The 26657-nt window shown below is 57.4% G+C and overlaps 1 protein-coding gene across 1 annotated transcript; it reads left to right on the forward strand.

The window, feature by feature from the left end:
* Positions 1–5846: 5846 nt before the first annotated feature.
* On the forward strand, positions 5847–25682 carry gapdhs (glyceraldehyde-3-phosphate dehydrogenase, spermatogenic). The gene is made up of 10 exons (XM_041181174.1): positions 5847–5912; positions 6846–6942; positions 7556–7662; positions 11904–11994; positions 13130–13248; positions 14881–14962; positions 16233–16384; positions 19306–19468; positions 22223–22320; positions 25262–25682. Exons 1-10 carry the CDS (start codon positions 5884–5886, stop codon positions 25332–25334), a joined length of 1011 nt encoding a protein of 336 aa, XP_041037108.1. The 5' UTR covers positions 5847–5883; the 3' UTR covers positions 25335–25682.
* Positions 25683–26657: the final 975 nt, after the last annotated feature.

The raw sequence follows: 26657 nt of genomic DNA on the forward strand, positions 1-26657 counted from the left end.
CACCCCCACATCAGGAACCCCCTCCTCCAACACACACCACCCCCACATCAGGAACCCCCTCCTCCAACACACACCACCCCCACATCAGGAACCCCCTCCTCCAACACACACCACCCCCACATCAGGAACCCCATCCTCCAACACCAACACACACCACCCCCACCTCAGGAACCCCCTCCTCCAACACACACCACCCCCACATCAGGAACCCCCTCCCCCAACACACACCACCCCCACATCAGGAACCCCCTCCTCCAACACCAACACACACCACCCCCACATCAGGAACCCCCTCCCCCTCCCCCAACACACACCACCCCCACATCAGGAACCCCCTCCTCCAACACACACCACCCCCACATCAGGAACCCCCTCCTCCAACACACACCACCCCCACATCAGGAACCCCCTCCTCCAACACACACCGCCCCCACATCAGGAACCCCCTCCTCCAACACACACCACCCCCACATCAGGAACCCCCTCCTCCAACACACACCACCCCCACATCAGGAACCCCCTCCTCCAACACACACCACCCCCACATCAGGAACCCCCTCCTCCAACACACACCGCCCCCACATCAGGAACCCCCTCCCCCAACACACACCACCCCCACATCAGGAACCCCCTCCCCCTCCTCCAACACACACCACCCCCACCTCAGGAACCCCCTCCTCCAACACACACCACCCCCACCTCAGGAACCCCCTCCTCCAACACACACCACCCCCACATCAGGAACCCCCTCCTCCAACACACACCACCCCCACATCAGGAACCCCCTCATCCAACACACACCACCCCCACATCAGGAACCCCCTCCCCCAACACACACCACCCCCACATCAGGAACCCCCTCCTCCAACACACACCACCCCCACATCAGGAACCCCCTCCCCCAACACACACCACCCCCACATCAGGAACCCCCTCCTCCAACACCAACACACACCACCCCCACATCAGGAACCCCCTCCTCCAACACACACCACCCCCACATCAGGAACCCCCTCCCCCTCCGCCAACACACACCACCCCCACATCAGGAACCCCCTCCTCCAACACACACCACCCCCACATCAGGAACCCCCTCCCCCAACACACACCACCCCCACATCAGGAACCCCCTCCTCCAACACACACCACCCCCACATCAGGAACCCCCTCCCCCAACACACACCACCCCCACATCAGGAACCCCCTCCTCCAACACCAACACACACCACCCCCACATCAGGAACCCCCTCCCCCTCCCCCAACACACACCACCCCCACATCAGGAACCCCCTCCTCCAACACACACCACCCCCACCTCAGGAACCCCCTCCTCCAACACACACCACCCCCACATCAGGAACCCCCTCCTCCAACACCAACACACACCACCCCCACATCAGGAACCCCCTCCCCCAACACACACCACCCCCCACCTCAGGAACCCCCTCCTCCAACACCAACACACACCACCCCCACATCAGGAACCCCCTCCTCCAACACACACCACCCCCCACATCAGGAACCCCCTCCTCCAACACACACCACCCCCACATCAGGAACCCCCTCCTCCAACACACACCACCCCACATCAGGAACCCCCTCCTCCAACACACACCACCCCCACATCAGGAACCCCCTCCTCCAACACCAACACACACCACCCCCACATCAGGAACCCCCTCCTCCAACACACACCACCCCCACATCAGGAACCCCCTCCTCCAACACACACCACCCCCACATCAGGAACCCCCTCCCCCAACACACACCACCCCCACATCAGGAACCCCCTCCTCCAACACACACCACCCCCACATCAGGAACCCACTCCCCCAACACCAACACACACCACCCCCCACATCAGGAACCCCCTCCCCCTCCTCCAACACACACCACCCCCACCTCAGGAACCCCCTCATCCAACACACACCACCCCAACCTCAGGAACCCCCTCATCCAACACACACCACCCCCACATCAGGAACCCCCTCCTCCAACACACACCACCCCCACATCAGGAACCCCCTCCTCCAACACCAACACACACCACCCCCACATCAGGAACCCCCTCCTCCAACACCAACACACGCCACCCCCACATCAGGAACCCCCTCCTCCAACACACACCACCCCCACATCAGGAACCCCCTCCTCCAACACACACCACCCCCACATCAGGAACCCTCTCCCCCAACACACACCACCCCCACATCAGGAACCCCCTCCTCCAACACCAACACACACCACCCCCACATCAGGAACCCCCTCCCCCTCCCCCAACACACACCACCCCCACATCAGGAACCCCCTCCTCCAACACACACCACCCCCACATCAGGAACCTCCTCCCCCAACACACACCACCCCCACATCAGGAACCCCCTCCTCCAACACCAACACACACCACCCCCACATCAGGAACCCCCTCCCCCTCCCCCAACACACACCACCCCCACATCAGGAACCCCCTCCTCCAACACACACCACCCCCACATCAGGAACCCCCTCCTCCAACACCAACACACACCACCCCCACATCAGGAACCCCCTCCTCCAACACCAACACACACCACCCCCACATCAGGAACCCCCTCCTCCAACACACACCACCCCCACATCAGGAACCCCCTCCTCCAACACACACCACCCCCACATCAGGAACCTCCTCCCCCAACACACACCACCCCCACATCAGGAACCCCCTACCCCAACACACACCACCCCCCACATCAGGAACCCCCTCCTCCAACACACACCACCCCCACATCAGGAACCCCCTCCTCCAACACACACCACCCCCACATCAGGAACCCTCTCCTCCAACACACACCACCCCCACATCAGGAACCCCCTCCTCCAACACACACCACCCCCACATCAGGAACCCCCTCCTCCAACACACACCACCCCCACATCAGGAACCCCCTCCTCCAACACCAACACACACCACCCCCACATCAGGAACCCCCTCCTCCAACACACACCACCCCCACATCAGGAACCCCCTCCTCCAACACCAACACACACCACCCCCACATCAGGAACCCCCTCCTCCAACACACACCACCCCCACATCAGGAACCTCCTCCCCCAACACACACCACCCCCCACATCAGGAACCCCCTCCTCCAACACACACCACCCCCACATCAGGAACCCCCTCCCCCAACACACACCACCCCCACATCAGGAACCCCCTCCTCCAACACACACCACCCCCACATCAGGAACCCCCTCCTCCAACACCAACACACACCACCCCCACATCAGGAACCCCCTCCTCCAACACACACCACCCCCACATCAGGAACCCCCTCATCCAACACACAGCACCCCCACCTCAGGAACCCCCTCCACCAACACCAACACACACCACCCCCACATCAGGAACCCCCTCCTCCAACACACACCACCCCCACATCAGGAACCCCCTCCTCCAACACCAACACACACCACCCCCACATCAGGAACCCCCTCCTCCAACACACACCACCCCCACATCAGGAACCCCCTCCTCCAACACACACCACCCCCACATCAGGAACCCCCTCCTCCAACACACACCACCCCCACATCAGGAACCCCCTCCTCCAACACACACCACCCCCACCTCAGGAACCCCCTCATCCAACACCAACACACACCACCCCCACATCAGGAACCCCCTCCTCCAACACCAACACACACCACCCCCACATCAGGAACCCCCTCCTCCAACACCAACACACACCACCCCCACATCAGGAACCCCCTCCTGCAACACACACCACCCCCACCTCAGGAACCCCCTCCCCCTCCTCCAACACACACCACCCCCACATCAGGAACCCCCTCCTCCAACACCAACACACACCACCCCCACATCAGGAACCCCCTCCTCCAACACCAACACACACCACCCCCACATCAGGAACCCCCTCCTCCAACACCAACACACACCACCCCCACATCAGGAACCCTCTCCCCCAACACACACCACCCCCACATCAGGAACCCCCTCCCCCTCCGCCAACACACACCACCCCCACCTCAGGAACCCCCTCCCCCAACACACACCACCCCCACATCAGGAACCCCCTCCTCCAACACCAACACACACCACCCCCACATCAGGAACCCCCTCCTCCAACACACACCACCCCCACATCAGGAACCCCCTCCTCCAACACACACCACCCCCACATCAGGAACCCCCTCCTCCAACACACACCACCCCCACATCAGGAACCCCCTCATCCAACACACACCACCCCCACATCAGGAACCCCCTCCTCCAACACACACCACCCCCACATCAGGAACCCCCTCCTCCAACACACACCACCCCCACATCAGGAACCCCCTCCTCCAACACACACCACCCCCCACATCAGGAACCCCCTCCTCCAACACACACCACCCCCACATCAGGAACCCCCTCCTCCAACACACACCACCCCCACATCAGGAACCCCCTCCTCCAACACACACCACCCCCACATCAGGAACCCCCTCCTCCAACACACACCACCCCCACATCAGGAACCCCCTCCTCCAACACACACCACCCCCACATCAGGAACCCCCTCCTCCAACACACACCACCCCCACATCAGGAACCCCCTCCTCCAACACACACCACCCCCACATCAGGAACCCCCTCCTCCAACACACACCACCCCCACATCAGGAACCCTCTCCTCCAACACACACCACCCCCACATCAGGAACCCCCTCCCCCAACACACACCACCCCCACATCAGGAACCCCCCTCCCCCAACACACACCACCCCCACATCAGGAACCCCCTCCTCCAACACCAACACACACCACCCCCACATCAGGAACCCCCTCCTCCAACACACACCACCCCCACATCAGGAACCCCCTCCCCCTCCCCCAACACACACCACCCCCACATCAGGAACCCCCTCCTCCAACACACACCACCCCCACATCAGGAACCCCCTCCTCCAACACACACCACCCCCACATCAGGAACCCCCTCCTCCAACACCAACACACACCACCCCCACCTCAGGAACCCCCTCCTCCAACACACACCACCCCCACATCAGGAACCCCCTCCTCCAACACACACCACCCCCACATCAGGAACCCCCTCCTCCAACACACACCACCCCCACATCAGGAACCCCCTCCTCCAACACACACCACCCCCACATCAGGAACCCTCTCCTCCAACACACACCACCCCCCACATCAGGAACCCTCTCCCCCAACACACACCACCCCCACATCAGGAACCCCCTCCTCCAACACCAACACACACCACCCCCACATCAGGAACCTCCTCCCCCACTTTTGTGACCCCTGCAAATCAGGAGGAACCTCTTTACCCAGAGAGTGGGGAGAATGTGGGACTCGCTCCCACGGGGAGCGGTCGAGGTGAATAGTGTCGATGTGTTTAAGGGGGAAGCTGGATAAACACACGAGTGGGTAGAGAGGAACCGAAGTGAACCTCCGAGATCTCTGCGCCCCTCCCAATTCCGGCCTCTTGACCATCCCCCGATTCCCCATCGCTCCACCATTGGCGGCCGTGCCTTCAGCTGCTGGGGGCGGGGGGGCGGGGGGCGGTCCCTGAGCTCTGGAATTCCCTCCCCGAGCCTCTCGCTCTCGCTCCTCCAAGTCTTCGTTACCGTAAAGGTGCTATATAAACGCAGGGCTGTTGTATTTGGGTAGAGGCTGTATTGTCTATTAAGCCCACGTGGTGAAGGAGGAAGACCGGATTCTGGGTCTCACTCGAAGCCCAGAGATGAGGAACTGTAGAAGTGGGGATTCGTTATTGTGCTGGTCTTGACCGGATGTCTAATTAACACTTTTAAAAAAAAAAACCCTTTGGTTTCTCTTGCAGATCTGTCTGAATCACTTTGCGAACCACAATGGGAGAACTGGCAGTTGGAATTAATGGGTAAGTGGTGAAAGTCAAAGTGATTGAAGACCCCAATGTAAAGGGGCATAACACAGCTCAAGTGGAGGCCATTCAGCCCATCGTTCCCCTGCTGGCTCTTTGAAAGGTCTATCCAATTGGTGTCTCCCCCCCGCCCCCCCACAAGCTCTTTCCCCCCCCACAGACCTGCAAATTCTATCCCCCTTCGAGTATTTCTCCAATTCCCCCCTGTTTTTGAAAGTTCCTATTGAATCTGCTTCCACCGCCCTTTCAGGCAGCGCCTTCCAGATCACAACAACTTGCTGTGTCAAAAAATAATCCTCCTCATCTCCTCCCCCCTCTGGTCCTTTTCCCCGATTCTCTTCAATCTGTGTCCCTCTGGTTACCGACCCTCCTGTTACTGGAAACAGATCCCTCCAATATAAACAACTATGTTGGATTATATCGGATATACAACACAGAACCAGGCCATTCGGCCCATCTGCTCCGTGCTGGTGTTCCTACTCCACACCAGCCTCCTCCCACCCCCCCTCTCCATCTCACCCCATCCCCATACCCTTCTATTCCTCTCTCCCCCTCACGTGTTTATCCAGCTTCCCCCTTAAACACATCGACGCTATTCACCTCGACCACTCCCCGTGGGAGCGAGTCCCACATACTCCCCCACTCCCTGGGTAAAGAGGTTTCTCCTGAATTCCCCCATTGGGTTTATTAGTGACGATCTCATATCGATGGCCCCCTAGTTCTGGTCTCTTCCACACACCGCCCCCCCCCCACCCCACCACCCCCCACACCCCAACCCCAACCCCCCACGTCTACCCATCGCAAGCCGTTCATTATTGTAAACACCCCCCCCCTGTTGGGTTGTGTGCTCTGTGGGTTAGAGGTTAAAGTTCAAGAGTGCATTGCTGACTTGCTCGTTGGTCACTTGGCTGTCTTTGTGTGCCTTTACAGCTTTGGCCGTATCGGACGGTTGGTCTTGAGGGCCTGTCTGGACAAGGGAATTCATGTGGTGGCCATCAATGACCCCTTCATTGACCTGAACTACATGGTGAGAGAGAGAGAGGGTCCAGTCTTGTACGGGGTTGGGGTTGGGGGTGGGGGGGGGCGGTGGTGGATTTGGTACATTGGGAGGCGAAAGGTCACACGATGTCCAAAGAGTTGTCGCGACGCCATCCCCCTCCTGGTTGCTAAGGCCCCCATGGAATGTTCTGGGAGCGTTGGCCTCGCAGTTGGCCCCTTGCTCGGTCTCTCTCAGGAGGCCCAGTTGCCCGATGCCCTTCTGGCGTGGGCGGTGCCGGGTGGGATCTGATTCCCCCAGCGCCGGTGGCGAAGGTTGGGGGGGTGGGGGGGGGCGTTTGGATTACCCCACGCCCTCCGCGTCCCATTTCCCCCCTCCCCCATGCCCCCCCCCGATCCCAGAGACGCCCCACATGTTTCAGTGCCCACCCAACCCCGTGACCCTGGGCGTTGGGCCGTGTGTTGGGGGGTGGGGGGGGTGGTGGGGAGGGACACTGCCCGTAGGCCCTGCCAATCCCGCCCCGCAGGCGCCTTGTGGGGGGGGAAGGGGAGGGGGAGGTTAAGTCCCGGCGGGGAGCGTGTCACCCGCTCGCCTCGTGTTTGCCGCTGCTGCTGATCTGATGGGTGACTTCTTCTCCCCCAAGGCCTACATGTTCAAGTATGACTCGACTCACGGCCGTTACCGTGGAGAGGTGCAAACTGAGGATGGGAAGCTGGTGGTGGACGGGCACCCGATTTCAGTCTTCCAGTGGTAAGTAATCGTGGCGGGGGTGGGGGAGAATCACTGGATTCCTGCCCTCCCTCCGGCAAGGCGGCACTCCCTTGGGGGGGCTGGCTGCAGTCTCTGGAGCGGGGGCCGAATCCCTGGCAAATCCGTCCGGAGTCCATTTGGCCCATTGGCATTGTTGCCAGTCCTCCAGGAGCTACTCGGCTGAACCCGCTCCGCCCTGCGCTGGCTTGCTGTTAGCCCTGCACCTCACCACGCTTCAAGCGAGTACTTTTTTTTTTTTAAAACTTGCGATGAGGGTTCCTGCCTCTTCCCTCCTGCCGGGTAGTGAGTCCCAAACCCCACCCCACCCTCATTCTTTTAACCCTGACCCACCCCTCCCTGTTTTTACTTAACCCCCCTCCGACAGAATTAGCTCCTCCCGAATCCAAGGCACCAAGCCCCTCCTCGTTTCACGCGCTTTGACCGAATCTCCCCTCGGCTGCCTCTTGTCCAGCCGTTCCTCCTTGCCAAAATCCCCCCAAGTCCCGGCCGCGTCCTCTTGCACCCTTTTCCCGGTGCCATCGCGTCCAGTCTGCGGCGTGCAGGTCTCCGGGCTTTGGGTGAGACCCCAGAATCCGGCCTCCCCACTTGGCCCCGTGTGCTTTACCGGACAAGGCGGTAGGCTCTAGCTGTGGCCCGGCTGGCGTTTTATACAGTCCCCGGCTCTGACACTCTCTCTTTAAAAAAAGCCTTGGGCGATAAAGGAGGCTGACCACTCGGTGCTGTGGGATCTCACTGTCCGGTCACCTGCTGGGACCTGCGGGCGTGGACTCTTTCTGTGCAGTCGGATCCCCCCCCCCCCACTGACCAGTCTATCTCCCATCTTCCCACGGCTTCCACCCTCACTGTTAACCCCACGGCCAATTATTTATTTGTCCGTCCCAATTCGCGCTCCCCACCCACCCCCCCCCGCCCCACCAAACTACCGCCGTGGTCTGAGGGTCGATTTAGTTGCTGGAAGCTCCGACCTTCGGAATGGGAGAGAGCGAGCAGCTGATGACGAGCGGCATTCCCTCCTGGATCACTGCACACCAGTCGCTCACCGCTCCAGGGGACCCCCTCTCTCTCCCTACCCCCTTTTCTCTCTTTCACTGGAAGCCGATTTTTTAATCCCTTTTGTGCGTCTGTCTCCGCTGTGGATGAGGCCTCAGCATTCCTGGGAGCTTGGTCATCAAAGCAACCGAGCAACGTGTGTGTGTGAGTGTGTGTGAGTGTGTGTGAGTGTGTGTGTGAGTGTGTGAGTGTGTGTGTGAGTGTGTGAGTGTGTGTGTGTGTGTGTGAGTGTGTGTGTGTGTGTGTGTGTGTGTGTGAGTGTGTGTGTGAGTGTGTGTGTGAGTGTGTGTGTGAGTGTGTGTGTGAGTGTGTGTGTGAGTGTGTGTGTGAGTGTGTGTGTGAGTGTGTGTGTGTGTGTGTGTGTGTGTGTGTGTGTGTGTCTGTGTGTGAGTGTGTGTGTGAGTGTGTGTGTGAGTGTGTGTGTGAGTGTGTGTGTGAGTGTGTGTGTGAGTGTGTGTGTGAGTGTGTGAGTGAGTGTGTGTGTGAGTGTGTGTGTGAGTGTGTGTGTGAGTGTGTGTGTGAGTGTGTGTGTGAGTGTGTGTGTGTGAGTGTGTGTGTGAGTGTGTGTGTGAGTGTGTGTGTGAGTGTGTGTGTGTGAGTGTGTGTGTGAGTGTGTGTGTGTGTGTGTGTGTGTGAGTGTGTGTGTGAGTGTGTGTGTGTGAGTGTGTGTGTGAGTGTGTGTGTGAGTGTGTGTGTGAGTGTGTGTGTGTGAGTGTGTGTGTGAGTGTGTGTGTGTGAGTGTGTGTGTGTGAGTGTGTGTGTGAGTGTGTGTGTGAGTGTGTGTGTGAGTGTGTGTGTGAGTGTGTGTGTGAGTGTGTGTGTGTGAGTGTGTGTGTGAGTGTGTGTGTGAGTGTGTGTGTGAGTGTGTGTGTGAGTGTGTGTGTGCGAGTGTGTGTGTGCGAGTGTGTGTGTGCGCGAGTGTGTGTGCGCGAGTGTGTGTGCGCGAGTGTGTGTGCGCGAGTGTGTGTGTGCGCGAGTGTGTGTGCGCGAGTGTGTGTGTGCGAGTGTGTGTGTGCGAGTGTGTGTTGCACCCAAAGGCTTAATTGTGGGAAAACTCTCTCTGCGGTAGCTTTTGGAGCGAGAGAACTTTGCCCCCTCTTCTTCCCCCCCCCCCACACACAACCTGTCACCAGCGGGGGGGTAGGTGAGATGCCCCCCCCCCACTGTCCTGAGAGGGTTTTGGTTGCCAGGGCAGTACAGAGAACCCGCCTGTTTTCAGACACCGTGGGGTCGGGGGTGGGGGGTAAATGACGACAGAATTCTTCACCTCCGGTTCAAGGTCTGGGGTTAAGGTCACACAGCGAGAGCGATGCCGTGTCCAGTTCCGGTCACCTCACTTTGGGGAGGGAGTGAGGGGTCCTTGAGAGGGTGGGGAGGAGGTTGAGCGGAATGGGGTCCAGGGGATGAGGGATTTTAGCTACAAGGTTGGGTTGGAGAAGCTGGGGTTTGTTCTCCTCGGAGCAGAGGAGATTGAGGGGGGGATCTGATCGAGGTGTACAAGATGATGACGGGTTTAGATCAGGTAGACAAAGAGAAGCTGTTGCCATGAGCTGATGGTACAAGGACTGGGGGACACAGATTGAAGGTTTTGGGCGGGGGGGGGGTGGTGGATGTGAGGAGGAACTTTTTTACCCAGCGAGTGGTGATGAGCTGGAACTCGCTGCCCACGAGGAGGGTGGGAGCGGAGACGGTGAACGATTTCAAAAGGAAATTGGATGGACGTTCGAGGGGAAATAAACTCACAGGGACACGGGGATAGAGCGGGGAGGGGGGGGTGGAATGGGACTGACTGGATTGCTCTGCAGAGAGACAGCACGGAGTCGATGGGCTGAATGGCCTCACTGTGCCGGAATGACTGACTGAGAACATCCCGAATGGCTGAAGGACTTTGATGTTGAAATGTGGTCAATCTTGTAATGTAGGAAACCCAGGAGCCAATTTGTGCACAGTAAGATCCCACAGTCTGGGTCATTATCACATTTGCTATCAGTATTCAAACCGCAGGGTTGGGGGGAGTGGGGTGGAGGAGCGTTGGGGGGGGTGTCGGGGGGAGCAGACACAGATGAGCAGAGTCATTACTGCTTGTCGGGAACTCGCTGCTAGCAGATTCAGCTGTGTTGTTTCCTACGTTGTAACAGCGTTTTTTTTTTACAATCTGCACTCCTCCAATGACTGATTCTCTTCGGAATGTCCCGAGGTTGTGGAAATCGCTTTGGAAAATCTTTCTGTATAAACTAATTACAGCCGCCGAAACGCCCTGGCCTGCGGGAACCTCACAACGGGTTAGGTGTGACTCCTGTGCCCTGAAGAGAACAAAGGAGAGATCATTATTGTTTTCTCTTCTAAAAATTAGCCTTTGATCCATGAACAGCTCAGCTGAAGGGCACAAAGGTCATTCCAATAGAGTCTCTGTGTGTCTCTGTGTGTCTCTGTGTGTCTCTGTGTGTCTGTGTGTGTGTGTCTGTGTGTGTGTGTCTGTGTGTCTGTGTGTGTGTGTCTGTGTGTGTCTGTGTGTGTCTGTGTGTGTGTGTCTGTGTGTGTGTGTCTGTGTGTGTGTGTCTGTGTGTGTGTCTGTGTCTGTGTGTGTCTGTGTGTGTCTGTGTGTCTGTGTGTGTGTGTCTGTGTGTGTGTGTCTGTGTGTGTGTGTCTGTGTGTGTGTGTCTGTGTGTGTGTCTGTGTGTGTGTCTGTGTCTGTGTGTGTCTGTGTGTGTCTGTGTGTCTGTGTGTCTGTGTGTGTCTGTGTGTCTGTGTGTGTCTGTGTGTCTGTGTGTGTGTGTCTGTGTGTGTGTGTCTGTGTGTGTGTGTCTGTGTGTGTGTGTCTGTGTGTGTGTGTGTGTGTGTGTGTGTGTGTGTGTGTGTGTGTGTGTGTGTGTGTGTGTGTGTGTGTGTGTGTGTGTGTACAGTCCAACAGAAATTAAAAGATATTTTTTCCCTACAGTGTACATATACCTCCAGGTCTCTCTCTCCTGCACCCACTTTAAAATTTTATGCTTTATGTTTCATCGTTTCCATTTTCAAATTGCAAAGGGAGGCTTCAGCCCTTCATCGACCTCTAGTCATGCATACTGTCCTCAAAAGCTCATTACAACCTGACAACGGTTACTGGGAGGAGAGGGAAATGCCTGAACCTAGTCCACGTGTTTATCTCTCTGGCCTCTGTCTTCCTGTAGCATGAAACCAGCGGAAATTCCCTGGGGCGACTCTGGAGCTCTGTACATTGTGGAGTCCACTGGAGTGTTCCTGAGTGTGGAGAAAGCTTCGGTAAGTTAGTCACCCGCATGCTGACAACTGTGGGGTGGTGGGGGGGGAGCTGGGGCAAGGGCAAGGGCTTTCGGTGGGGGGAGGTGGGAGGAGACTGAAACCTCACAGGGGTTTTGGTAGTGGTTGCCTCCCAATAGACAGAGTATGAGGACCAGGAGGAGGCCCATTCAGCCCCCTCGAGCCTGTCACACAGGAACAGGAGGAGGCCCCATTCAGCCCCCTCGAGCCTGTTACCCAGGAACAGGAGGAGGCCCCATTCAGACCCCCTCGAGCCTGTTGCACATTACTGGGAGTAATAATGGGCTATGTTTGTTACAGGGTGAACCGGAGGTAGATGCCCACAAGGCTGAGTGAGTGCTGCCTGTATACGTGCATAAGTTGGTACAGAGGCCAAGGATGGTGTCTGTGAGGGCTCAAGCTGCAAGGCTGACCATGAGTTGCTGAGCAGAGTCTGGAGAGCTGCTCCCTTCCCTTTGAAGGTTGGCTCTTGGGCCTTCGAGCAGAATATGGAATCTGAGATACTGGCCGGGACACTCCGGTGGTAGATTTATCTTCCCCTTTTTAAACTTTAATGGGGTGCGGGCTTCACTGGCAAGGCCAACCTTTGTTGCCCATCCCTAATTGCCCTTGAACTGAGTGGGGCTTGCTGGGTCATCTCAGAGGGGCAGTTCAGAGTCAACCACGTGACTGTGTGGGGTCCGGAGTCACATGTAGCCCCAGACCGGGTAAGGATGGGCAGATTTCCCTCCCCCGCGAAAGGGACATGAGCGACCCAGATGGGGGTTGTTTTTTTTTTTACGTCAATCGATGATAGTTTCACGGTGACCATGAAACTGAGACTCGCTCTCAGTTATTAGTTGAATTTAAATTCCACCAGCGGCCGGGGTGGGATTTGAACCCGTGTCCCCCTGAAGCATCAGCCCGGGCCTCTGGGTTACAGTCCAGGGACGTTACCCACCTCTCCGCTCAGCGAAGGGTGGTTGTGCCTGACCTGGGGAGCTTTGGGTCTCCCCTGGTGGGGGTCTTTTGAGCCTAGGATGTTGCCTCTGTTGTCGATGTGCCCAGTGAGTGTGTTTCCCACCACCACCCCCCCCCCCACCCCCTGCCCACTGTGGGGGTATTTTTTGTGTTTCAGTTACACTTACAAGGTGGAGCAAAGCGTGTGGTGGTCACTGCTCCTTCTCCTGACGCCCCCATGTTCGTGATGGGAGTGAACGAGGACAAGTATGATCCGTCCAGCATGAGCATCGTGAGGTGAGTATCTGCCTCGAGGGTCAGGGGAGGGATGTCAGGTTAGCAACAAACCACCCCCCCCCGAGGTGACGATGACCAAGGTGGGGTTGGTGTGTGTGTGTGTGTGTGTGTGTGTGTGTGGTTGGGAGGTGGGGGGAGTGGGGGAGAGAATGAGGTCGGTTTTGAGTGCGGAGAAGGGGCGATGCCGATTGGCTAGCTGGTGGGATTGGTCCCACCACTGTGGGGGTCGGGTCAAAGTTCAGCACCTGGCGGCCTCCTTGTCTCCCTTGTTTTGAACCAATCGGATCGTTGAGAGTTCCCACGCTCGGACTGGTCGAGGCCGGCGGCTCCTGACCTTGTCATGTGGGCCTCGATTGGCTGAATTCCTTGGCTGACCTGCGCCCATCCCCTAATTACCCCTCGAGAAGGCGGTGGTGGAGCCGGTGCTGCCTCCTTGAACCCCGGTTTCTCTAAGCAATCTCTCCCCGCTTCACGCTGCGCTCGTGCTCATCCCATCGGTTATATTTAGCAAGCTGCCAGCGGGGGTTATAAACCCTCGCCCTCGGGATTGTCTGTTCAGTGACAGAGCCACGACACTGGTGACAGGGCTCCTCTCGTGGGTGTGGCCCGAGCTGGACCCCGAGCTCGGGGTGATGTACAAGCTCATGGTCCGGACTGGGTCCCGGTGTCGGGTCCAGCCCGAGGCGTCTCCTTGGCTGGTGGCTGGTGGGAAGGGTATCTGCAGAGAGCTGGGGTGTGGCACAGACAGAGAGAGAGAGAGAGAGCGGATTCGGTGCCAGCGGGGTAGTTTGTCAATTGTTTCTGAGGAACTTGTAGAGGGAGATGTTGAAATAGGAACTGATGCAAGATGGACTCTGATGTTGTAATACTGATGTTCCACAATTTGTCTCTCTCTCCTCTCTCTCCTCTCTCTCTCTCTCTCTCCTCTCTCTCTCTCTCTCTCTCTCCTCTCTCTCTCCTCTCTCTCTCTCTCCTCCCTCTCTCTCTCTCTCCTCCCTCTATCTATCTCTCTCCTCTCCTCTGCCTCGCGCTCTCCTCTCCTCTCTCTCTTTCTCCTCTCTCTCCTCTCTCTCCCCTCTCTCCTCTCTCTCCTCTCTCTCCTCTCTCTCCTCTCTCTCCTCTCTCTCTCCTCTCTCTCTCCTCCTCTCTCTCCTCTCTCTCCTCTCTCTCCTCTCTCTCCTCTCTCTCTCTCTCTCCTCTCTCTCTCCTCTCTCTCTCTCCTCTCTCTCCTCTCTCTCCTCCTCTCACTCTCCTGCTCTCTCTCTCCTCTCCTCTCTCCCTCCTCCTCTCTCTCCTCTCTCTCTCCTCTCTCTCCTCTATCTCTCCACTCTCTCCCCTCCTCTCTCTCCTCCTTCTCTCTCCTCTCTCTTTAACTCTCTCCTCTCACCCTCCTCCTCTCTCTCTCCTCTCTCTCTCTCCTCTCTCTCTCCTCTATCTCTCCACTCTCTCTCCTCTCTCTCCTCTCTCTCCTCTCTCTCCTCTCTCTCCTCTCTCTCCTCTCTCTCCTCTCTCTCCTCTCTCTCCTCTCTCTCCTCTCTCTCCTCTCTCACTCTCCCTCTCTCTCCCTCTCCCTCCTCCGTCTCTATCTCTCTCTCTCTCCTCCCTCTCTCTCTCTCTCTTCTCTCTCTCCAGCAACGCATCCTGCACGACTAACTGCCTTGCCCCTCTCGCGAAGGTCATCGAGGATAACTTTGGAATTGTCGAGGGTTTGATGGTGGGTCTGACCGCGAGCCGGAGTGGCTGGTTCACTCGACGCGATGAGTTAAAATTCAACCCCAAAAGAGTTTGCGAGGGCGCGGCCTCAGTCTGGTGCCAGGAGGCTGTGGAGACAGGCTAGCTCATGTTGTAACACAGCAGAGCAGACCTGAGCAACATCCTTACTGGTATTGCAAGCAGACCGAGCACAGCCAGCGGGCAATGACTTGAGTTCGATGGTCAGGTCAGAGAGGACCTGAGCTATCGCCCAGAATTAAGTCAGGATGACTTTGGGTGGGAGGGCAGGTTACCCAGGACCAGGCTTGTGTTCCCTCGAGTCTCGAAGATTAAGGGGTGATCTAAATCGAGGGGGGGGTTTAAGGTGATTCAAGAATTCAATGGGGTCGATAGAGAGAAACTATTGCCCCTAGTTGGGGCGGGAGGGGGTGGGGGGCGGTGGTGAGACCAGAACAAGGGGGCAGAACATTAAAATTGGAATCAAGCTGTTCAGGGGGTATTGTCAGGAAGCACTTCCTCACACAAAGGTGGGGGGGGGGGGTGGAAATCTGGAAACCGCCCCCCCTCCCTCCCCCAACCAAGAACCTGTCAAGACTGGGAGGGGTCAATTGTAAATTTCAAAACTGAGATGGTGGGATTTTTGTTGGGTCGGGGAGGGGGCGGTGGGGTTAAGGGTGACAGAACCCAGGCGGGTGGAGCTAAGATAGTGCTCGGTATTGATCTAATACAGCAACAGAATTGTTGCAGTGCAGAAGGAGGCCATTCAGCCCATTGTGTCTGTACCAGCTCCAGCTCTCTGAATGAGCAACTCACTGCATCCTATTCTCCTGTCTCCGCCCCCTAACCCTGCACATTCTTCCCGTTTAGACCAGGATAGATCAGAGCCAGGTAACCATCGATATGAGATCGTCACTCATAAACCCAATGGGGGAATTCAGGAGAAACTTCTTTACCCAGAGAGTGGGGGAGAATGTGGGACTCACTCCCACAGGGAGCGGTCGAGGTGAATAGTGTCGATGTGTTTAAGGGGGAAGCTGGATTAACACACGAGGGGGAGAGAGGAATAGAAGGGTATGGGGATGGGGTGAGATGGAGGGGTGGTGTGGGAGGAGGCTGGTGTGGAGCAGGAACACCAGCACGGAGGAGATGGGCTGAATGGCCTGTTCCTGTGCTGTTGCGGCTCAGTGAAAAGGGAATGAAGGGGGGTTTGAGCGTGTTGGGGCTTTTGCGTAACCGATCTTTCTCTCCTCCGTTGTGCTGCCGGATGACAGACGACCGTTCACGCTTACACTGCCACTCAGAAGACGGTGGATGGGCCTTCTGCCAAGGCCTGGCGCGATGGGCGAGGTGCTCACCAGAACATCATCCCAGCATCGACCGGCGCTGCCAAAGCTGTGGGCAAAGTCATCCCAGAGCTGAACGGGTAGGTGACCAACGGCTGAATCCCCGCTGGCTGCAGCTCCCCCCCCACCCCACCCCCCCACCGCCCTCTGTTGCCTCTTTTTTTTTTTTTGGATTGTTTTGAGTGCCCTCGAGAGTCGGGAGAGGGTGAGGCTGTCCGCTCGGGCTGGACGCGATAGCAAGGCAGCTGAACGGAGAGAGGCTGCAGGACTGGGAGGTGCAGAGGGATCCGGGCGTCCTGGTACATGAATCAGGGAAAAGTTAGTATCCAGATGCAGCAAGTGGTCAAGAGGGCAAGTGGAATGCTGGTCTTTATTGGGAGGGGGATGGAGTTTAAAAGTAATGGGAGCCGAGCCACAACTTTACAGGAGGGTGTTGGTGAGACCACACCTGGAGCACTGTGGACAGTTCTGGTCTCCTTACTCAAGGAGGGAGAGACCCGCGTTGGAGGCTGTTCAGAGAAGGTTCACTGGGCTGGTTCCTGGGATGGGGGGGTTTGTCTTATGAGGACAGGTTGAGCAGGTTGGGCCTGTGTCCATTGGAGTTTAGAAGAGTGAGAGGCGATCTTATTGAAACATATCGGATTCTGAGCGAGGGCTCGACAGGGTGGGTGCTGGGCGGATGTTTCCCCTCTTGGGGGAATCTAGAACGAGGTGGGGGGCACAGCTTCAGGATAAGGGGTCTCTAATTTAAGACGGAGAATTGCTTCTCTCAGAGGGTGGTTCGTCTGTGGAATCTGTTCCCCAGGGAGCAGCACACTGGGTCAGTGAACAGATTCAAGGCTGAGTTAGACAGATTTTTGATGGGTGAGGGAGTCAAGGGGAATAGGGGGACAGTCAGGAAAGTGGAGTTAAAGCCACAATCCGATCAGCCATGATCTCATTGAATGGCAAGGCAGGCTCGAAGGGTCACTGACCTCCTCCAACTCCTTACCCCTTATTGTTGGATAACAGAGAACCTACAGACTTCACTCATTCTGATGGGGAGCAACCTGTAGAGTTAAGGTTGGTTCTAGTACTGCATTCACAGGGGTGTGGGCTTTACTGGCTGGGCCCAGTGTTTATTGCCCATCCATAATTGCCCCTTGAGAAGGTGGTGGGTGAGCTGCCTTCTTGAGCCGCTGCAGTCCCTGTGGTGTAGGTACACCCACAGTGCTGTTAGGGAGGGAGTTCCAGGATTTTGTCCCCTGTGGTGTAGGTACACCCACAGTGCTGTTAGGGAGGGAGTTCCAGGATTTTGTCCATGTGGTGTAGGTACACCCACAGCGCTGTTAGGGAGGGAGTTCCAGGATTTTGTCCATGTGGTGTAGGTACACCCACAGCGCTGTTAGGGAGGGAGTTCCAGGATTTTGTCCGTGTGGTGTAGGTACACCCACAGTGCTGTTAGGGAGGGAGTTCCAGGATTTTGTCCCCTGTGGTGTAGGTACACCCACAGTGCTGTTAGGGAGGGAGTTCCAGGATTTTGTCCATGTGGTGTAGGTACACCCACAGCGCTGTTAGGGAGGGAGTTCCAGGATTTTGTCCATGTGGTGTAGGTACACCCACAGCGCTGTTAGGGAGGGAGTTCCAGGATTTTGTCCCCTGTGGTGTAGGTACACCCACAGCGCTGTTAGGGAGGGAGTTCCAGGATTTTGTCCGTGTGGTGTAGGTACACCCACACCGCTGTTAGGGAGGGAGTTCCAGGATTTTGTCCCTGTGGTGTAGGTACACCCACAGCGCTGTTAGGGAGGGAGTTCCAGGATTTTGTCCCTGTGGTGTAGGTACACCCACAGCGCTGTTAGGGAGGGAGTTCCAGGATTTTGTCCCCTGTGGTGTAGGTACACCCACAGTGCTGTTAGGGAGGGAGTTCCAGGATTTTGTCCATGTGGTGTAGGTACACCCACAGCGCTGTTAGGGAGGGAGTTCCAGGATTTTGTCCATGTGGTGTAGGTACACCCACAGCGCTGTTAGGGAGGGAGTTCCAGGATTTTGTCCGTGTGGTGTAGGTACACCCACAGTGCTGTTAGGGAGGGAGTTCCAGGATTTTGTCCCCTGTGGTGTAGGTACACCCACAGTGCTGTTAGGGAGGGAGTTCCAGGATTTTGTCCATGTGGTGTAGGTACACCCACAGCGCTGTTAGGGAGGGAGTTCCAGGATTTTGTCCATGTGGTGTAGGTACACCCACAGCGCTGTTAGGGAGGGAGTTCCAGGATTTTGTCCCCTGTGGTGTAGGTACACCCACAGCGCTGTTAGGGAGGGAGTTCCAGGATTTTGTCCGTGTGGTGTAGGTACACCCACACCGCTGTTAGGGAGGGAGTTCCAGGATTTTGTCCGTGTGGTGTAGGTACACCCACAGCGCTGTTAGGGAGGGAGTTCCAGGATTTTGTCCCCGTGTGGTGTAGGTACGCCCACAGCGCTGTTAGGGAGGGAGTTCCAGGATTTTGTCCGTGTGGTGTAGGTACACCCACAGCGCTGTTAGGGAGGGAGTTCCAGGATTTTGTCCCCTGTGGTGTAGGTACACCCACAGCGCTGTTAGGGAGGGAGTTCCAGGATTTTGCCCCAGTGACAGTGAAGGAACGGCCGATATATTTCCAAGTCAGGATGGTGAGTGGCTCGGAGGGGAACTTCCAGGTGGTGGTGCTCCCCATGTGTCTGCTGCCCTCGTCCTTCTAGATGGTAGAGGTCGCAGGTTTGGAAGGTGCTGTCGCGGGAGCCTTGGTGAGTTGCTGCGGTGCATCTTGTAGATGGTACACACACTGCTGCTACTGTGCGTCGGTGGTGGAGGGAGTGAACGTTGAAGATGGTGCACCCATTTTATAGATGTCGAATCAATAGATTCAGGGGAGATATTGGGCAGACATACTTTGTGATTAGCGACTGAGAGCTTTTTTGATACTGAATGGCTTGTTCTCTGTGTCTGTGTCTCTGTGTGGGTCTCTGTGTGGGTCCCTGTCTCTGTGTCTAGTAAGCTGACCGGGATGGCATTCCGTGTGCCAGTAGCTGATGTGTCCGTCGTGGATCTGACCTGTCGTCTCACGAAGCCAGCCTCCTACGCCGAGATCAAGGAAGCGATGAAGAAAGCATCGGAGGGGCCTCTGAAAGGAATCCTGGGATACACGGACCATCAGGTAGCCCAGTGCCAGCGGCCTCGCTCCCTGAAGGCTGGGGTTTGGGGGTGGTGGGTTCGGGGATCAGAACACAGCGGTAATAATGGGAAACGAGGGATCCGAATGGGAGGCAGGGATTGAGGCTGCTGGGAATATCTAGGCACAACGTTGAAGATAGGGGCACTAGCTGTGCCAGCCAACAGGAATCCTGCCTCTTATTAATACACGCCAAGCCCAGGCACCATGTTTAAACCCTTCAGCTCCCTGCCTAACCAATTGCCTGGGTGAGTAAAGCGCTGAGGGAGCGCCGCGCTGCTGGAGCGTTGAGCGGGGCAGGGGGGTGCCGCTCTGCCGGAGGAGCCTTATTCCGTTTAAAACGTTTAAATCGAGGCCCCCTTCTGCCACCCTCGGGCTGAGTGTGAAAGATCCCATGGCCACTATTTGGGAGAAGAGCAGAGAGGCTGGGGGTTGGGGGGGGTGTGGGGGCTCTGAGTTCTCCCCGGTGTCCCTGGGGACGATATTTATCCCTCGACCGACATCACTTCAAAAAAAAAAAAACAGGTGACCTGGGTCATTGTCACACCGCAGTTTGTGGGATCTTGCTGTGCGACAAGGAGCTGCCGGGTTTCCTACATTACAACAGGGCACACGGTTCAGGGAGAGCCCCTCGTTGGCTGTGGAACGCTTTGGGAGGTCCGGTGGTGTTGGGGGGGTGATGTGCAGGGTAGTGGTGTTGGGGGGGGTGATGTGCAGGGTAGTGGTGTTGGGGGGGGTGATGTGCGGGGTAGTGGTGTTGGGGGGGTGATGTGCGGGGTAGTGGTGTTGGGGGGGGTGATGTGCGGGGTAGTGGTGTTGGGGGGGTGATGTGCGGGGGTAGTGGTGTTGGGGGGGGTGATGTGCGGGGTAGTGGTGTTGGGGGTGTGATGTGCGGGGTAGTGGTGTTGGGGGTGTGATGTGCGGGGTAGTGGTGTTGGGGGGGGTGATGTGCGGGGTAGTGGTGTTGGGGGGGGTGATGTGCGGCGTAGTGGTGTTGGGGGGGGTGATGTACGGGGTAGTGGTGTTTGGGGGGGGTGATGTGCAGGGTAGTGGTGTTTGGGGGGGGTGATGTGCAGGGTAGTGGTGTTGGGGGGGGTGATGTGCGGGGTAGTGGCGTTGGGGGGGGGTGATGTGCGGGGTAGTGGCGTTGGGGGGGTGATGTGCAGGGTAGTGGTGTTGGGGGGGTGATGTGTGGGGTAGTGGTGTTGGGGGGGGTGATGTGCGGGGTAGTGGTGTTGGGGGGGGTGATGTGCGGGGTAGTGGTGTTGGGGGGGGTGATGTGCGGGGGTAGTGGCGTTGGGGGGGTGATGTGCAGGGTAGTGGTGTTGGGGGGGGTGATGTGCGGGGTAGTGGTGTTGGGGGGGGGTGATGTGCGGGGTAGTGGTGTTGGGGGGGGTGATGTGCGGGGTAGTGGTGTTGGGGGGGGTGATGTGCGGGGTAGTGGCGTTGGGGGGGTGATGTGCAGGGTAGTGTTGTTGGGGGGGGTGATGTGCAGGGTAGTGTTGTTGGGGGGGTGATGTGCAGGGTAGTGTTGTTGGGGGGGTGATGTGCAGGGTAGTGGTGTTGGGGGGGTGATGTGCAGGGTAGTGGTGTTGGGGGGGGTGATGTGCGGGGTAGTGGTGTTGGGGGGGTGATGTGCGGGGTAGTGGTGTTGGGGGGGTGATGTGCGGGGTAGTGGTGTTGGGGGGGTGATGTGCGGGGTAGTGGTGTTGGGGGGGTGATGTGCGGGTAGTGGTGTTGGGGGGGGTGATGTGCGGGGTAGTGGTGTTGGGGGGGGGTGATGTGCGGGGGTAGTGGTGTTGGGGGGGGTGATGTGCGGGGTAGTGAGTTGGGGGGGGTGATGTGCGGGGTAGTGGTGTTGGGGGGGTGATGTGCGGGGTAGTGGTGTTGGGGGGGGTGATGTGCGGGGTAGTGGTGTTGGGGGGGGTGATGTGCGGGGTAGTGGTGTTTGGGGCGGGGTAGTGGCGGTGGGTGTTGGGGGCGGGGGTAGTGGCGTTGGGTGTTGGGGCGGGGTAGTGGCGTTGGTGTTGGGGGCGGGGTAGTGGCGGTGGGTGTTGGGGGCGGGGTAGTGGCGGTGGGTGTTGGGGGCGGGGTAGTGGCGGTGGGTGTTGGGGGCGGGGTAGTGGCGGTGGGTGTTGGGGGCGGGGTAGTGGCGGTGGGTGTTGGGGCGGGGTAGTGGCGGTGGATGTTGGGGGCGGGGTAGTGGCGGTGGGCGTTGGGGGCGGGGTAGTGGCGGTGGGCGTTGGGGGCGGGGTAGTGGCGGTGGGCGTTGGGGGCAGGGTAGTGGCGTTGGGGGCGGGGTAGTGGCGGTGGGCGTTGGGGGCGGGGTAGTGGCGGTGGGCGTTGGGGGCGGGGTAGTGGCGGTGGGGGCGGGGTAGTGGCGGTGGGTGTTGGGGGCGGGGTAGTGGCGGTGGGTGTTGGGGGCGGGGTAGTGGCGTTGGGCGTTGGGGGCGGGGTAGTGGCGTTGGGCGTTGGGGGCGGGGTAGTGGCGGTGGGCGTTGGGGGCGGGGTAGTGGCGGTGAGCGTTGGGGGCGGGGTAGTGGCGTTGGGGGCGGGGTAGTGGCGTTGGGGGCGGGGTAGTGGCGGTGGGCGTTGGGCGCGGAGTAGTGGCGGTGAGCGTTGGGCGGGACGGTGTTGGGTGTTTGGTGGCGGGGGGGGTGTTGGGGTGTGACAGGCGTTCGGGGGGATGGGAGGGGTGAAATGACCGGACTCCTGACACTACCTGTCTTCCCAATGCAGGTGGTGTCCACTGACTTTGTGGGTGACACTCACTCCTCCATCTTCGATGCTGGCGCTGGGATCTCTCTCAACGACAACTTTGTCAAGCTCATCAGCTGGTGAGTATTGACCAGACGCCCTCGAACGCGCTGACAGCCCCTCCGGCACCTCCTGCAGCTCCCAGCGGGCCTGTTTCGAGAGACCCTCACTGGGAGGTGCCTCGAGCACAGGGATGGGGCGGTGTGGGGGCGGGGAGGGCGTCGTTCAGTCTGCCCCACAAAATGGTGGCTGGTTTTGCTGGTTTCTTGTTCAAACAGCAACAGGCCCTGCTCATTTCAATCTAACACCACCCCCCCGCACCAAGACCTGGTTCAGGAATCTGTCAATTCCCTGGAGCTTGGGACCGACAACCTATCTGAATCCCATCTCCCTTTTACTGGTGTCTCTCTCACTTCATCTGTGCACAGTTCCAGTCTCCATATCCCTTGGTTAGACCACACTGGTAGCAGTGTGCACAGTTCCAGTCTCCATATCCCTTGGTTACACCACACTGGGAGCACTGTGCACAGTTCCGGTCTCCATATCCCTTGGTTAGACCACACTGGTAGCAGTGTGCACAGTTCCGGTCTCCATATCCCTTGGTTAGACCACACTGGGAGCACTGTGCACAGTTCCAGTCTCCATATCCCTTGGTTAGACCACACTGGGAGCACTGTGCACAGTTCCAGTCTCCATATCCCTTGGTTAGACCACACTGGGAGCACTGTGCACAGTTCCAGTCTCCATATCCCTTGGTTAGACCACACTGGGAGCACTGTGCACAGTTCCGGTCTCCATATCCCTTGATTAGACCACACTGGGAGCACTGTGCACAGTTCCGGTCTCCATACCCCTTGGTTAGACCACACTGGGAGCACTGTGCACAGTTCCGGTCTCCGTATCCCTTGGTTGGACCACACTGGGAGCACTGTGCACAGTTCCGGTCTCCATATCCCTTGGTTAGAACACACTGGGAGCACTGTGCACAGTTCCAGTCTCCATATCCCTTGGTTAGACCACACTGGTAGCAGTGTGCACAGTTCCAGTCTCCATATCCCTTGGTTACACCACACTGGGAGCACTGTGCACAGTTCCGGTCTCCATATCCCTTGGTTAGACCACACTGGGAGCACTGTGCACAGTTCCAGTCTCCTTATCCCTTGGTTAGACCACACTGGGAGCACTGTGCACAGTTCCGGTCTCCATATCCCTTGGTTAGACCACACTGGGAGCACTGTGCACGGTTCCGGTCTCCATATCCCTTGGTTAGACCACACTGGGAGCACTGTGCACAGTTCCGGTCTCCGTTTCCCTTGGTTAGACCACACTGGGAGCACTGTGCACAGTTCCAGTGTCCGTATCCCTTGGTTAGACCACACTGGGAGCACTGTGCACAGTTCCAGTCTCCGTATCCCTTGGTTAGACCACACTGGGTGCACTGTGCACAGTTCCAGTCTCCATATCCCTTGGTTAGACCACACTGGGAGCACTGCACAGTTCCAGTCTCCATATCCCTTGGTTAGACCACACTGGGAGCACTGTGCACAGTTCCAGTCTCCATATCCCTTGGTTAGACCACACTTGGAGCACTGTGCACAGTTCCGGTCTCCGTATCCCTGGGTTAGACCACACTGGGAGCACTGTGCACAATTCTGGTCTCCGTATCCCTTGGTTAGACCACACTGGGATCACTGTGCACAGGTCCGGTCTCCATATCCCTTGGTTAGACCACACTGGGAGCACTGTGCACAGTTCCGGTCTCCATATCCCTTGGTTAGACCACACTGGGAGCACTGTGCACAGTTCGGTCTCCATATCCCTTGGTTAGACCACACTGGGAGCACTGTGCACAGTTCCGGTCTCCATATCCCTTGGTTAGACCACACTGGGAGCACTGCACAGTTCCAGTCTCCATATCCCTTGGTTAGACCACACTGGGAGCACTGTGCACAGTTCCAGTCTCCATATCCCTTGGTTAGACCACACTGGGAGCACTGTGCACAATTCCGGTCTCCATATCCCTTGGTTAGACCACACTGGGAGCACTGTGCACAGTTCTGGTCTCCATATCCCTTGGTTAGACCACACTGGGAGCACTGTGCACAGGTCCTGTCTCCATATCCCTTGGTTAGACCACACTGGGAGCACTGTGCACAGTTCCGGTCTCCGTTTCCCTTGGTTAGACCACACTGGGTGCACTGTGCACAGTTCCAGTCTCCATATCCCTTGGTTAGACCACACTGGGAGCACTGTGCACAGTTCCAGTCTCCATATCCCTTGGTTAGACCACACTGGGAGCACTGTGCACAGTTCCGGTCTCCGTATCCCTGGGTTAGACCACACTGGGAGCACTGTGCACAATTCTGGTCTCCGTATCCCTTGGTTAGACCACACTGGGAGCACTGTGCACAGTTCCGGTCTCCATATCCCTTGGTTAGACCACACTGGGAGCACTGTGCACAGTTCCGGTCTCCATATCCCTTGGTTAGACCACACTGGGAGCACTGTGCACAGTTCCGGTCTCCATATCCCTTGGTTAGACCACACTTGGAGCACTGTGCACAGTTCTGGTCTCCATATCCCTTGGTTAGACCACACTTGGAGCACTGTGCACAGTTCCAGTCTCCATATCCCTTGGTTAGACCACACTTGGAGCACTGTGCACAGTTCCAGTCTCCATATCCCTTGGTTAGACCACACTGGGAGCACTGTGCACAGTTCCGGTCTCCGTATCCCTGGGTTAGACCACACTGGGAGCACTGTGCACAATTCTGGTCTCCGTATCCCTTGGTTAGACCACACTGGGAGCACTGTGCACAGTTCCGGTCTCCATATCCCTTGGTTAGACCACACTGGGAGCACTGTGCACAGTTCCGGTCTCCATATCCCTTGGTTAGACCACACTGGGAGCACTGTGCACAGTTCCGGGCTCCGTATTGTAAAAGGGAGGTTGAGGTAGTAGATGCAGAGGTTGATTTGAAAGGATAGTTAACCACTTGTTTTTGTCTCTCTGCTCCTCAGGTATGATAATGAGTTTGCGTACAGCAATCGTGTAGCTGACCTGCTCAATTACATGTTCAGCAAGGAAAACTAAGCAGGAACGGTGCTGGACTAAGCCAGTGGCTCTCCCCATCGATTGGGGCAGAGGGAGAGGGTAGTTGGACCAGACATGTGTACCTTGCATTCCAGGCTCTCTGTAGCGTTCAAGTGTAGATAAACCGGACCGAAGCTGTCACCTCCAATTTTAAAACACCTTCAACCTGCATTGTCACCTCACGAGTTCCTGTGCACTTTGTGTTTGTATGTGTGTGTGTGTGTGTGTGCGCACACACATGTATGTGTGTGTGGTCCTTGCTAGTCCACAGGGTATTGTACCCTCACGAGATCATTCCTGAGGTAGTGAATTGTTCTTATCTCTAAATAAAAGCTTCCCATGAACTCACCAATCTTTATCTTTTGGTTATACGTGATTATGTGTCTTCAAATCAGTTGAGTCTTGGGGCGTGGACATCGCTAGCTGGGCCCAGCATTTATTGCCCATCCCTAATTGCCGCTTGAGAAGGTGGTGGGTGAGCTGCTTTCTTGAGCCGCTGCAGTCCCTGTGGTGTAGGTACACCCACAGCGCTGTTAGGGAGGGGGTTCCAGGATTTTGTCCCTGTGGTGTAGGTACACCCACAGTGCTGTTAGGGAGGGAGTTCTAGGATTTTGTCCCCGTGTGGTGTAGGTACACCCACAGTGCTGTTAGGGAGGGAGTTCCAGGATTTTGTCCGTGTGGTGTAGGTACACCCACAGCACTGTTAGGGAGGGAGTTCCAGGATTTTGTCCGTGTGGTGTAGGTACACCCACAGCGCTGTTAGGGAGGGAGTTCTAGGATTTTGTCCCCGTGTGGTGTAGGTACACCCACAGTGCTGTTAGGGAGGGAGTTCCAGGATTTTGTCCGTGTGGTGTAGGTACACCCACAGCGCTGTTAGGGAGGGAGTTCTAGGATTTTGTCCCCGTGTGGTGTAGGTACACCCACAGTGCTGTTAGGGAGGGAGTTCCAGGATTTTGTCCGTGTGGTGTAGGTACACCCACAGCGCTGTTAGGGAGGGAGTTCAGGATTTTGTCCGTGTGGTGTAGGTACACCCACAGTGCTGTTAGGGAGGGAGTTCCAGGATTTTGTCCCGTGTGGTGTAGGTACACCCACAGCGCTGTTAGGGAGGGAGTTCCAGGATTTTGTCCCTGTGGTGTAGGTACACCCACAGTGCTGTTAGGGAGGGAGTTCCAGGATTTTGTCTGTGTGGTGTAGGTACACCCACGGCGCTGTTAGGGAGGGAGTTCCAGGATTTTGTCCGTGTGGTGTAGGTACACCCACAGTGCTGTTAGGGAGGGAGTTCCAGGATTTTGTCCGTGTGGTGTAGGTACACCCACAGTGCTG

Source organism: Carcharodon carcharias (assembly GCF_017639515.1).
Source record: "Carcharodon carcharias isolate sCarCar2 chromosome 29 unlocalized genomic scaffold, sCarCar2.pri SUPER_29_unloc_2, whole genome shotgun sequence".
NCBI classification, from domain to species: domain Eukaryota; kingdom Metazoa; phylum Chordata; class Chondrichthyes; order Lamniformes; family Lamnidae; genus Carcharodon; species Carcharodon carcharias.